The sequence below is a fragment of the Sceloporus occidentalis genome, unplaced genomic scaffold (assembly GCF_023333645.1).
Source record: "Sceloporus occidentalis isolate IW3139 unplaced genomic scaffold, rSceOcc1.0.p SCAF_107, whole genome shotgun sequence".
Taxonomy (NCBI): Eukaryota; Metazoa; Chordata; class Lepidosauria; order Squamata; family Phrynosomatidae; genus Sceloporus; species Sceloporus occidentalis.
The window spans coordinates 1,472,338-1,485,677 of record NW_028317087.1 but is presented as its reverse complement, the minus strand read 5'-3'; the positions used below and the strand labels follow the sequence as shown (position 1 = coordinate 1,485,677).

Genomic DNA, 13,340 nt, shown 5'->3' with positions numbered 1-13,340 from the left:
ATCACAGGTTGCACACCGCAAAGCCAGCCCTGGCGTCCACACTGCCGACATAGAACCTGGCCAGCACCCAGATTACACACATAAGATTTGCCATCTTTGTCCCCAAATAGCCCACCACAAGTCAACTTTGTCCCCAAACAGTCCGGCCAGCGCCATCTTTGTCCCATATACACCCTGCCTGTGCCATCTCGGTCCCCAAGGCTCAAACCTCCTGCTAGTGCCATCTTTGCCCTTCCACAATTATACATCTATGATACACAAACACTTTTACAGTCACTCACTAATTCACACTTTAATTCAGAGAACTCATCCACACATTAACTCATGCTCGCCCTCATTCAGACAACTCATCCACACATTAACTCATGCTCTCTCTCATTCACTCAATGCATCCACACATTAATGCACTCTTTACTTATATCTACCCCCCTCCCTCATCACTTTTTAACCCCCTCCCTCCCCACTTTTTAACTCCCTCCCCACTTTTTAACTCCCTCCCCACTTTTTAACCCCCTCCCTCCCTCACCACTTTTTAACTCCCTCCCCCCCACTTTTTAACCCCCTCCCTTATCACTTTTTAACCCCCCCATATCACTTTTAACCCCCCCCTTCTCACCTTGAAGTCCAGCGACGGGAGCACGATGTTGCTGTCCTCCTGCACCGCTCGCTGGTGCCCGCTGCTTCACTGCTGAGCGCCGTAATATGACGTCATATTTCGGCGCCCAGCAATGAAGCAGCGGGCACCAGCGAGCGGCTTTTAAACACTGATGCGGAGGAGATAGAGGGGCGCCTAGCAACCGCTCGGCGCCCCTCTATCTCCTCCGCATCAGTGTTTAAAAGCCGCTCGCTGGTGCCGGCATTTCATGCAGAGCGCCGCAATATGCCGGCATATTGCGGCGCTCTGCATGAAATGCCGGCACCGGGATGGGGGTAGAGGGCTCGTGGAGGAGAATGAGGGGCGCCGAGCGGTTGCTAGACGCCCCTCTCTCTCCTCCGCATCAAAAAAAAAAAAAAATGCCGGTGAGCGGCATTTAAAAGCCGCTCACCGGCGCCCCCCTTGAGATGGCGCCCATGGCACGTGCCATGGCTGCCATACCCTATATACGCCTCTGGTTGGTTGCAGGGTATCTTTTCTGGCACACAGGCCGGGGGTGCCATTATGTTATTTTTAACAATAGACAATACTACACAAATAACAACAGGTGCTATTTTAGCTTAGATGGCTGTTAAAATCATTCAATTTATGTTCCAGAACATACCTCTAGTACATCAGTATAACACATACATAAGTTATGTTTAAGAGGGTCAAGGTCTCTTCTTCTCTCATTAGTGGATCCAGTCAACCCTATTTTTTTAATACATAGCATAGCTCCCATTGCGTTCCAGCAGCTATATTAGCATTACAAACACTATTACTGCTTAAAGGAATAGTATCTTAGTATTAGCATTTGTAGAGGACACAGGACAGTATGTGGTTTCAGAACAGAAAAAAAAGAATTAGAAACAATAATGTAGACTTTGGACACACAGAACATAATAAACCTGACTGTAACCCTTTTCAACACTATATAGTTTTCTATTAACTAGTATACAATAGTAGGTCTTAAGGCAGTACTGGTTGGGTGCTATTTGCTTCACATTAATTGGATTCAGAATAGCCATAGGTTTACGCATGTTTAAATTCCTTCACTATACTAGCCTCTGCCACTTCTGCAGGGAAGCTGTCCCACTTATCTACCACCCCTTAGTAAAAACTTGTTACATTACATCTAAGTGTCTGCAAATTATTGTTGTAACATTTCTCCTCTTTTGAAATAAACTTCCTTGTTTATGTCCTCTTTATCTTCCAAGCTATACATTAAGATCATTCCTGATATTTTCATCCTGTTAACCATTCACCATTTTAGAAACAGTCCTCTGAATTCTCTCCAGAATATCAATAGCCTTCAAGACACAAAGTCTAGATCTAGATAAGCTAGAGTTACTTCTTATTTCTGGTCTATTATATTAGTCATCTAGGCAGAACAATAAATTAGGTTAGTTTGACAAGATCTCCCTTGCAGTAAACTCACGCTGTTTCTGACCTTTCAGACCATTTACATTCAGGTATTAAATAATTAATTCCTTCATCATGGTTTCCATTATTTCCCAACCACTGACGTCAGACTTTGCTACATTAAGAGTCTTCCCCGCTACATTTTTTGTGAAGTGTTACTACAATTGCCAACTTTCAATCTTCTGGATCTACTCCTGTCGATAGTGACTGATTAAATAAGTCTGCTAAGAACACTTTAAATCTCTTAACAGATATATACAGCCTAAATCAACCTTCAAATGCATGTGACAGTATATATTATATGTTTGTCGCATGTTATACATATGTATGTATGTATATGGATAGATCTGTAAGTGTTTACATACACTTATATAACGTAACAAAAAATTAAGATATCCTACATTTCACCTTGTACAGGTATCAGGGGAATGTGTTACTTATCTCTCATATTCAAGTTAATTTAAGCAACTCTAAGATCTAAAGCAATAGTTAAATACGCCTGAGGGGAAGGCTGGCACCTAGGCAGGGCAAGTAAAGCCAAGTGGCCCCATCAGCACCTTGCCCCCCCAACACATGCACTAGCACACATATGTACACATACTTACACACATGCACATGCTTACACATACTTACACTAACATACACTCACTCATACTCGCTAACACACACTCATGCTTACACACATCCATACCACTTACACATACATGCTCACCCATACTTACACATCCATACTAACACACAAACACACATACACGTCCATGCTTGCACACAAACACATTCACAATTATGCTCAACTACACCCTCCCCTTACTCCACTGGCAGCTTTCCCTATGGTTACTCTATGCAAGCAGCCTCACTTTCACCACGGGGTCACGTAACCCCACATTATGTCACCCTGCTGCTTTCCTGCCTCCCTGTGCTGGTGCAAAATGGTTCATAAAGGGCCAGTCTGACCTGACCAGCCCAGGGCATGCTAACCTTTTGTATTCATTCTAGAAAGAGATACTGATTCGGAAATAACATTTCAACCTACTGTATTGTACCTTAGGTGTACGACTTTACCCTTTATGCATATATAAAGTGTTTATTTTCAGAGACCAGTGGCTCAACTTAAAAAAAGGTTGCAATTTTCCCTTAGCGGATACAAACCATTGAGCTCATCTTGTCTGTCAATGTTTCCTGAAGTAGAGACTCAGACCTTAATCTTGGTCTTATCTTAGATTCAAGATAACAATAGCCTACCCCGTGTTTGTTTAACCCCTTAAGGACCGGGCTCATTTTTCGTTTTGTACCCTGTGGGACCGAGGCTGTTTTGACACTTTTGTGGTGCTTGTGTTCAGCTGTAATTTTCTCCTCACCCATTTAGTGTACCCACATAAGTTATATATTGGTTTTTTCAGGACAAGATGGGCTTTCTTCAGATACCATTATTTTGATCGTATCATCTTATTTACTATAAAAAAAATTAAAAAAACATGGTGAAAAATTGAAAAAAAATACATTTTATGACTTTTATTTGAAAAATCTTTTACTCACCTAAAAAAGCAAGTAAAAAAACTAGCTAAATAGATTCTACTACTTGTCCTGAGTTTAGAAATACCCAATGTTTTTATGTTTTTTTGCTGTTTTTTGTAAGTTATAGGGCAATAAGTACAAGCAGCGTTTTATGATTTCAAAATCTTTTTTAACAAATCTGGTCATTCTGACTCCATCTCCTCTTTGGAACATCTTTGAAGCCGGTTAACTCAATTTAACCCATTCAAACCATATATTTTTGAAAACTAGACACCCCAGGGTATTCCAAATGCTGTTATTTTAACCCTTTCCATGCACCAATTATACAACTACACTTTGTCAAACTTTGTAATAGTAATTTTTTTTATTTTTTTTTCCACACAAATTGTACTTTAGTTATAGATATACAGGTGCTGGTATATGTCACTGTCAAACAACACCCCAATATGTGTTCAGCAATATCTCCTGAGTACAGCGATACCCCACATGCATGGGTTTGTCAGATTGTTTGGCTGGTAAAAGGCTACTTTTGGGGCATGCGTAATTCAGGTGGTCATTTGGTCATTGTGCCTCCCTCTCCTCTTTGGAATATCTTTGAAGCCGGTTAACTCAATTTAACCCATTCAAACCATATATTTTTGAAAACTAGACACCCCAGGGTATTCCAAATGCTGTTATTTTAACCCTTTCCATGCACCAATTATAGAACTACACTTTGTCAAACTTTGTAATAGTAATTTTTTTTATTTTTTTTTCACACAAATTGTACTTTAGTTATAGATATACAGGTCCTGGTATATGCCACTGTCAAACAACACGCCAATGTGTGTTCAGGAACATCTCCTGAGTGCAGTGATACCCGACATGCATGGGTTTGTCGGGTTGTTTCAGATTTAAAATGCCACATTTGGGAAGTGCGCTTTTTTTCTCCATTTTGGTCAGTCTGTACCTATGCCCTATCTTTGAGCTAGGCCACTCCAATTTACCCCATCAGCCATTTTTTTTATATATTAGACACCCCTTGGGTATTTGAAGTGCTTTTATTTTAACTCTTTGTTGAGATTTTTGAGAAATTTTAGCACTTGCTCAAAATAATAAACTTTATTTTTTAATTTTATTTTATTTTTTTAATACTTTTTTTTATATTTTTTTTTACACATTTTGCTGGTACTGGATGGTTCATCTAGTGACATCACTGCATAATTATTTTTAAATGTTAGCACATTTTTTTTAAAAAAATTTTTCCATTATTTATTTATTTTTATTTTTTTTGAATATTTTACTAATCACATAGTGATTAGAAAGCTGGGCTCCATTGACTTGCATGGTTGAATGCAGTACCTGTATTGGAGCCAGTTCTCTAGAGGGTCTGGAGACCCTCTAGCGAACTTTTTCGTCTTTATTGTTTTATTTCCCGGGCCGCCGCCATCTTGCTTGATGGCGAAGATCACCGGCAGCGGCGGCTGTGACCGCTTGTGACAGGGCCAGGCTAGCTGGCTCTTATGTCATATGAAGTTTAGCCGGGTCACGGAGCACTTTTGTGTCCGGTTCTGTATACCGTGACCCGGTAATATATTATATTGTGTTTAATGTGTAACCGGCCCAGAGACTGATGTGGATTCAGCCCCAGCCTTCAAAGAGACGATCCTATAATCTGGCTGGGGCTCTTAATCAGCCAGCACAGCCCTGTCTGCCCAGACGGCACCCGCACTACAGGGGGGATAACACAGGTGGGGGAACCCATTGTATTCTGTAATCCCCTCACTTTATACATCCCCTGTATAGTGATGGGATTTGTGATGGGATGTGGCTGATGGGATTGGGGGTTGGGTTCGGTACTCATTGCATTGAGATTGTATATAAGTTCTGTGTGTTTGTAAATAAAAGAGTTCTTCTTGGTTTACTACGAATGGTGGTCTGGATGATCCGTGGATAGCTGAGTGCGAGGGACTGACTGGTGATTCCTCAGCCCTCAAACAGGGGGACCCAGTAACATTGGTTGGCAGCGGTGGGAAGAATCCCACGACTTGGGTGAAATCCAAACCACCAACTGGGATTGCAGACGAGAGACACCAGGGATCACAGTTCAGGACCGTCAAAGGTCATTTAGTGACCTTCTTGTTATGACGGTCCTGAACCGGCAAAGGTCGCGAAGGGGTTAAATTCCTTCACTGTATTAGCCTCTATTACTTGAGACTGTTGGGAGGCTGTTCCACTTATCTACCACTCTTACATGAAATATGTCCTAATTTGAAATAACTAAATGTGGCAGTACAAATAAAAGTACATTTTAAATGGTTTTATTCACAATATACTTATTGTTATGTCTTTGGTAAGATGACAAATAATCAGAATGTATATAACATTAAAATATATATTTAGCAAAACCTTGTTCCAAACAGAAACAAATTACTCTTGCTTGAAACTATATAGTACTTTTCATTAAAGAGGTACTCGTAGGCAGGAAAACCACAGTGGTTGACAATATATAATGTTTCCTGCAAGAAAAAAAAATGGTTTTGTTGGAAACATATAATAGCCCCGATCTGAATAATATATGTAGGTCTGAACATCTTCTCTTAAGATTTTAAGGTACTGTAAGTGGAAAATGTTATGGGAGTGCAGCAAAAAAAAGTCATTGGCTTTAATTGTATCAAAATAATAGAACGCAACGTGGCAAGTTATACATTGTAGTTGGCCAGCGAGTATCTGGGAGCAGACTTCAGAGGTTACGATAATGGTTTTGGTAATCATCGGTCAGGTAATGTGGAGATGCCTATAGCAGAAAGTAATGGCCTCAGAATGTTGAGACTCCACAGCCCTGCTACAATGTTTTTTATTATATATGTAAAAAGTTCAGTTGATTCAGTTGAGCAGTCTTATACTTTTTCTCTCACTGTGTAATGTTATTCTGTAGGTGTAAAGTAAAGAAAATAAATATTCTGAGTAAAGTAAAGGAAATATTAACTAGAATACTGTACACGTTTTCAAAAGGATTCCGACATGCAGGACAGAACTCTATCCTGAGACCTCTGTGATATAGTAATGTATAGCTATCCTAGTATTCATTAAGTTAACTACTAAAGTACTTTAATGTGCATTCTTTAACCCCTTCGTGACAAAGGCTGATTTTACTTTTTGTACCCTTCGTGACAATGGCCTTTTTAACATTTCTGCACTGCTCGTGTTTAGCTGTAATTTTCTTCTTTCCCGTTTACTGAACCCACACACATTAGATATTGTTTTTTTCAGGACAAGAAGGGCTTTCTTTAGATGACATTGTTTTGATTGTATCTTATTATTTACTACTAAAAAAAGTATAAAATATGGTGAAAAACTTAGAAAAAAATGACTGTTTCTAACTTTTAGTTGAAAAATCTTTTACTCATCTATAAAAGGTAATGAAAAAACCTGCTAAATAGATTCTACTATTTGTCCTGAGTTTAGAAATACCCAATGTTTTTATGTTTTTTTGCTTTTTTCTACCCATTATGGGGCAATAAGTACAGGTAGCGTTTTGCTATTTCAAAGCCATTTTTTCCAAATCTGGTAATTCTTCCCCCCATGTGCCATGTCGGGTATCTTTGAACCCGGCCAATGCAATTTACCCCATCAAGTCATATATTTTTGAAAACTAGACACCCCAGGGTATTTCAAATGCTAGTATTTTAACTCTTTCCATGCACCATATCTACCACCAGTCTTTGTCAAACTTTGTGGTAGTCATTTTTTTGCATTTGTTTTGCCACACACATTTTACTTCAGGTATGAATTAAAATGTTCTCGTTTATGTCACTATCACAAAACACCCCAATATGTGTTCAGCAACATCTCCTGAGCGCAGTGATACCCCACATGAATGATTTTGCCTGGCTGTTTGGGGGCAAAAGGGCCACATTTGGGGCATGCGCATTTTTCAATGTTGAACTTTGGCATTTGGGGATCCACTGCCCATGCCCTATTTGGTACATCTTTGAGCCGGGCCATTTCAGTGTGCCCAATAAACCCATATATTTTTGAAAACTAGACACCCCAGGGTATTTCAAATGCTAGTATTTTAACTCTTTCCATGCACCATATCTACCACCAGTCTTTGTCAAACTTTGTGGTAGTCATTTTTTTGCATTTGTTTTGCCACACACATTTTACTTCAGGTATGAATTAAAATGTTCTCGTTTATGTCACTATCACAAAACACCCCAATATGTGTTCAGCAACATCTCCTGAGCGCAGTGATACCCCACATGAATGATTTTGCCTGGCTGTTTGGGGGCAAAAGGGCCACATTTGGGGCATGCGCATTTTTCAATGTTGAACTTTGGCATTTGGGGATCCACTGCCCATGCCCTATTTGGTACATCTTTGAGCCGGGCCATTTCAGTGTGCCCAACAAAACCATATATTTTTGAAAACTAGACACCCCAGGGTATTTTAAATGCTGGTATTTTAACTCTTTGCATGCACACATTTTACCACCAGCATTGTTTCAAAGTTTGCAGTAGTATTTTTGTGTGTGTATTTTTCCCACACACACCTACTTTATGTATGAATTTACAGCTCCTGGTATATGCCGCTGTCACACGACACCCCAATATGTGTTCAGCAACATCTCCTGAGTACAGTGATACCCCACATGCATGAATTTGTCATTTTTTGGGGGAACTAAAAGGCCACATTTGGTACGTGTGCATTTTTCTAATTGGAAATTAGATGTGTGGCCATCCTTCCCCCGGTGTTAATTGGGACCTTGTTGAACCTGGCCAATTCAATTTACCCCATCAAATCATACCTTTTTTAAAAGTAGACACCCCACGGGCATTTAATATGCCAGTATTTTAACTCTTTCCATGCGAGAATTGTTTTAAGCTAATATGCTAATTTTAGGACTTGCTCACAAAAATATATTTTTTATATATATATTTTATATTTTGTTGCCTTTTTAAAAAAAAATTTTTAAACATTTTTTTTTCAACTTGGAGGTTCCCCTGATAGTGACATCAGTGGGAAATGATTTTTACATTTTACTGTTTTTTTACTATTTTTTTCTAATTATTAATTTTATTTTTTTTTTTTATTTTTTTTTTACTAATCACAATGTGATTAGAAAGCTGGGCTCCATTGACTTGCATGGTGAATGCAGTACCTGTATTCAACCTGCAAGTGGAGCCAGAGTTCTCTAGATGGTCTGGAGACCATCTAGCGAGCTTTTAAAACTTGCTTGTTTCTCTTGCAGGGCGGCGGCCATCTTCCTTGATGGCGAAGATCACCGGCAGCTGCGGCTGTGACCGCTCTCCGGAGCGGTCACAGCCCACCGAAAGGTAAGTGTTTGGTGTCGCTGGATGCCTCCTGATCGAGGCATTCCAGTGACACCATTTAAGTTTAGGAGGCGATCGTTGATCGCCTCCTAAACGCTTTTAAAACGGGCGTCCGCCGCCATACAAAGTATGGCGGATGTTGACGCCCCGTGGAGGGGCCAGAGATGGCCCCTTCGTGCCGATCGCAGCGTTGCTGAATGCCTCGATGTCGAGGCATTCAGCAACGCTTTTTGGGTGCAGAAAGCGAAAGTAGATCGCTTTCTGCACCCGTTTAAAGACGTGCCGGTCCTGGCACGTCAATTGTCGTAAAGCACATGCTTTTCCGTGTCGTGCCAGGACCGGCAATTGTCGTTAAGGGGTTAAAAACAACCAAAAAATAAAGGTGCAGCTCCCCTGTTCGTCCATTGTCCGACGATTCTCGCTACTCATTGGCTCTACAAGCAACTAATCATTGGCAGGAAAGTTCTCCCATTGAAATCAAGAGGGGCGCTTTCTTTCCACTGGCATGGTGGTCTCAACAGATGCCTATCAGCTGTAAGTGTATCACCTATAAGGGGATGTAATAAACTGAACACATTTCCTACATGGAAAATAGCTGGGGGACAGGCAAAAGGACTAATGCATACTGTGGGGTCCTGTAGAATCCCCAATGCATTTGCAAGGGGGGTGCCATGGAAATGTAAAGGGACTTCTTCGCCATCATATGCGTCAAAGTGTTCTGTATATCCTGGGATGTCATCTCTTCACCATTAAAACATGTGCCTCAAATATTGACTCTTTGCAGTAAGCTCTGTCAATAAAGTCTGTGGAAGCAGCTCAGACGGTGAGTATTTATGGAAGGTTTCAGGGCTGGATATTTATGGTCCTCTTTGGGATGTGTCCCACCAATGGGTACCACAATTACATCAACAGAGAATAAGGCCCCAACAAGCTTTAAAAATATAAAAAGAGTTCAATGTGTTGTTTCTATATGTGCTCCCATTCTTACAAAACTCACTCAGCTTTCAAGAGTCTACGTTTAAGTTAATGGAAAACCTAGGAAGAACTGAAAAGGTTTCCTTACATAATTAATATTTTAAAATATAATAAAATATATTATTAATAAAATGTATGAAATATTATAAAATATTACAATCCTTAAATAAATTCACACACAAAGGTATTATATTGGGGAAAGTGCAGGGTAGCAACTCCATAGATGGTAGTAGATAAATGAAACAGTCTCTTATCAGAAGTGGTGGAAGGTAATACAATAAGGGACTATGAACATGCAGACTAGTTGGGCTGAATTGTTCTTGTCTGCCAACAAATTCTATTTTTCTATACATGCACTGCTTTGTTTTATGAAATCTGCATAATTATTGTAGTTAGCGTACATCTTCTTTACTTTAATGAAAACTATAATTTTACATTCATTACATCATTTTGTACATTCATTACATCATGATGAAAACAAGATCCACCACATTCTACATTTAGTATTCATTCTTGTTATACAACCAAATACAAGTCTTTTGAATTGCAGCGGGGTATGTAAAAAAAAAGGACTCGGCTACCAAGTGACATTAATTAACCTTTGAGTAGTAAATGGGCGAACAATGATTAAGCAGTTCATCTTTCTGGACAGAGTATAACATAAATTCCAGACATGTATCATGAAATTAGATGTTGCATTATTTGGTTGGGATTATGTTTTTGGGTCTGGGTCAAAAGCTGAAAAGAGATTGTGTGCCTTTGCTAACTGATTGGAATGTTTCTGCTGTTAAAACATAAAATGCTTTAATATACATATTGCACATTTTTCATTTATCGAGAATATAAAAAGGTATATTCAGGTAAAAAAGGTCAGATACTGGTTTTTAGGGTGGGTGAGAAGGAAGGAAGACAGGAAATTAGATAATGCTGGCCCTGTCACAGCTGCCACCGCTGTAAAATTTCACCTTACTGTGAACCTGTGGGGTATCTCCAACACAAATACATTTACAAACCAAAAGCAAAAGTTATTAGTAGTTTTAATTAATGTATCACTTCTGCTAAAGGCAATGACAGTGACGGTTCTCCATTAAGTGTAAAGGGGCATTTTCACCTCGTCCATTGACAAACTTGCTTTTCGTATCCGAGATGATCAAAAACAAAATTCTGAGATATACCAGCATGCAAATTGGCTTTTCTAAAGTCATTTAGCCCCTTCGTGACAAAGGCTGATTTTACTTTTTGTACCCTTTGTGACAATGGCCGTTTTAACATTTCTGCGCTGCTCGTGTTTAGCTGTAATTTTCTTCTTTCCCGTTTACTGAACCCACACACATTAGATATTGTTTTTTTCAGGACAAGAAGGGCTTTCTTTAGATGACATTGTTTTGATTGTATCATATTATTTACTATTAAAAAAGTATAAAATATGGTGAAAAATTTAGAAAAAAATGACTGTTTCTAACTTTTAGTTGAAAAATCTTTTACTCATCTATAAAAGGTAATAAAAAAACCTGCTAAATAGATTCTACTATTTGTCCTGAGTTTAGAAATACCCAATGTTTTTATGTTTTTTTGCTTTTTTCTGCACGTTATGGAGCAATAAGTACAGGTAGCGTTTTGCTATTTCAAAGCCATTTTTTCCAAATCTGGTAATTCTTCCCCCCATGTGCCATTTCGGGTATCTTTGAAGCCGGCCAATGCAATTTACCCCATCAAGTCATATATTTTTGAAAACTAGACAGCCCAGGGTATTCCAAATGCTGGTATTTTAACCCTTTCCAAGCACTTATTCTACCATCAGCCTTTGTCAAACTTTATGGTAGTAATTTTTTTGCATTTGTTTTTTCACACACATTTTACTTTAGGTATAAATAAACAGGTTCTGGTATATGTCACTATCAAAAAACACCCCAATATGTGTTTAGCAACATCTCCTGAGTACAGCGATACCTCACATGAATGATTTTGCCTGGCTGTTCGGGGGCAAAAGAGCCACATTTGGGGCATGCACATTTTTCAATGTTGAACTTTGGCATTTGGGGATCCACTGCCCATGCCCTATTTGGTACATCTTTGAGCAGGGCCATTTCAGTGTGCCCAACAAAACCATATATTTTTGAAAACTAGACACCCCAGGGTATTTTAAATGCTGGTATTTTAACTCTTTGCATGCACACATTTTACCACCAGCATTTTTTTAAAGTTTGCAGTAGTATTTTTGTGTGTGTATTTTTCCCACACACACCTACTTTATGTATGAATTTACAGCTCCTGGTATATGCCGCTGTCACACGACACCCAATATGTGTTCAGCAACATCTCCTGAGTACAGTGATACCCCACATGCATGGGTTTGTCATTGTTGGGGGGAACTAAAAGGCCACATTTGGTACGTGTGCATTTTTCTAATTGGAAATTAGATGTGTGGCCATCCTTCCCCCCGTGTTAATTGGGACCTTGTTGAACCCGGCCAATTCAATTTACCCCATCAAATCATACATTTTTTAAAAGTAGACACCCCATGGGCATTTAATATGCCAGTATTTTAACTCTTTCCATGCGAGAATTGTTTTAAGCTAATATGCTAATTTTAGGACTTGCTCACAAAAATATATTTTTTATATATATATATATTTTTTTTAATTTTTTTTACATTTTTTTTCAACTTGAAGGTTCCCCTGATAGTGACATCAGTGGGAAATTATTTTTACATTTTACTGGTTTTTTACTATTTTTTTTCTAATTATTATTAATTTTATTTTATTTTTAATTTATTTTTTCTAATCACACTGTGATTAGAAAGCTGAGCTCCATTGACTTGCATGGTTGAATTTCAAAGAGTTTTAGTTATATTTAGAATAATATTATGTTTTCGTGCAGATTGTATGTGTTATTATTTTAACCTGATCTATAGACACCCCGATTCCTTACCATACTGCCTTGTGGTAAACAACAGAATGGCTTGGTCTTAATCACACAGTCAGACAACAAAGATGAACTACTGAGACTACAGATTACAGATTAAAGCAATTCCGTCGGCCATCTTTCTCTCTTTCTATAGATAGAAATTAATAAAAATGTAAGTAAATATTCTTACCTCAGAGCGAACCTCATAGTACGTCAGCTTCGACTTTGTTAGCACAAACACTCTTTCCTTGTAATTGAGGGGAGAAGTCCTCTTTTTTTGCTGTGACCTTTTAATAAGACGCTCTTCAAGGATAATTTCAGAATTCATTTCCACTTCCCGTCCACGCGATTCCCTGCCATTGAATATCAAGTCTTGTAAACTGAAAGAGACATTATGGTTAAGCCCAAAACTATTTTAGTGTTTCGGCTTCATAAAAGGCACAATTCATTCATCATCTTATACCTTTATTTTTATCAGTAGGGACAACTCTACTTGAGGGCCCGTCAACACAAAACAGTAATTCTACAAAAAAAACAATAAACAATTACTTCATTTTATAGTCCCCCAAATT

At 38.8% G+C, this 13,340-nt stretch overlaps 1 protein-coding gene across 1 annotated transcript in view; it reads right to left on the bottom strand.

Annotated features, from left to right (window-relative positions):
* LOC149283250 (tyrosine-protein kinase Tec-like) overlaps positions 1-13,096 on the bottom strand; it is a 32,654-nt gene extending 19,558 nt beyond the window's left edge. Inside the window, exon 1 of the mRNA XM_089497789.1 lies at positions 12,959-13,096. Coding sequence (XP_089353915.1) covers positions 12,959-13,096 — 138 coding nt within the window. The remainder of the gene's footprint in view (positions 1-12,958) is intronic.
* Between the last annotated feature and the right edge of the window lie 244 nt (positions 13,097-13,340).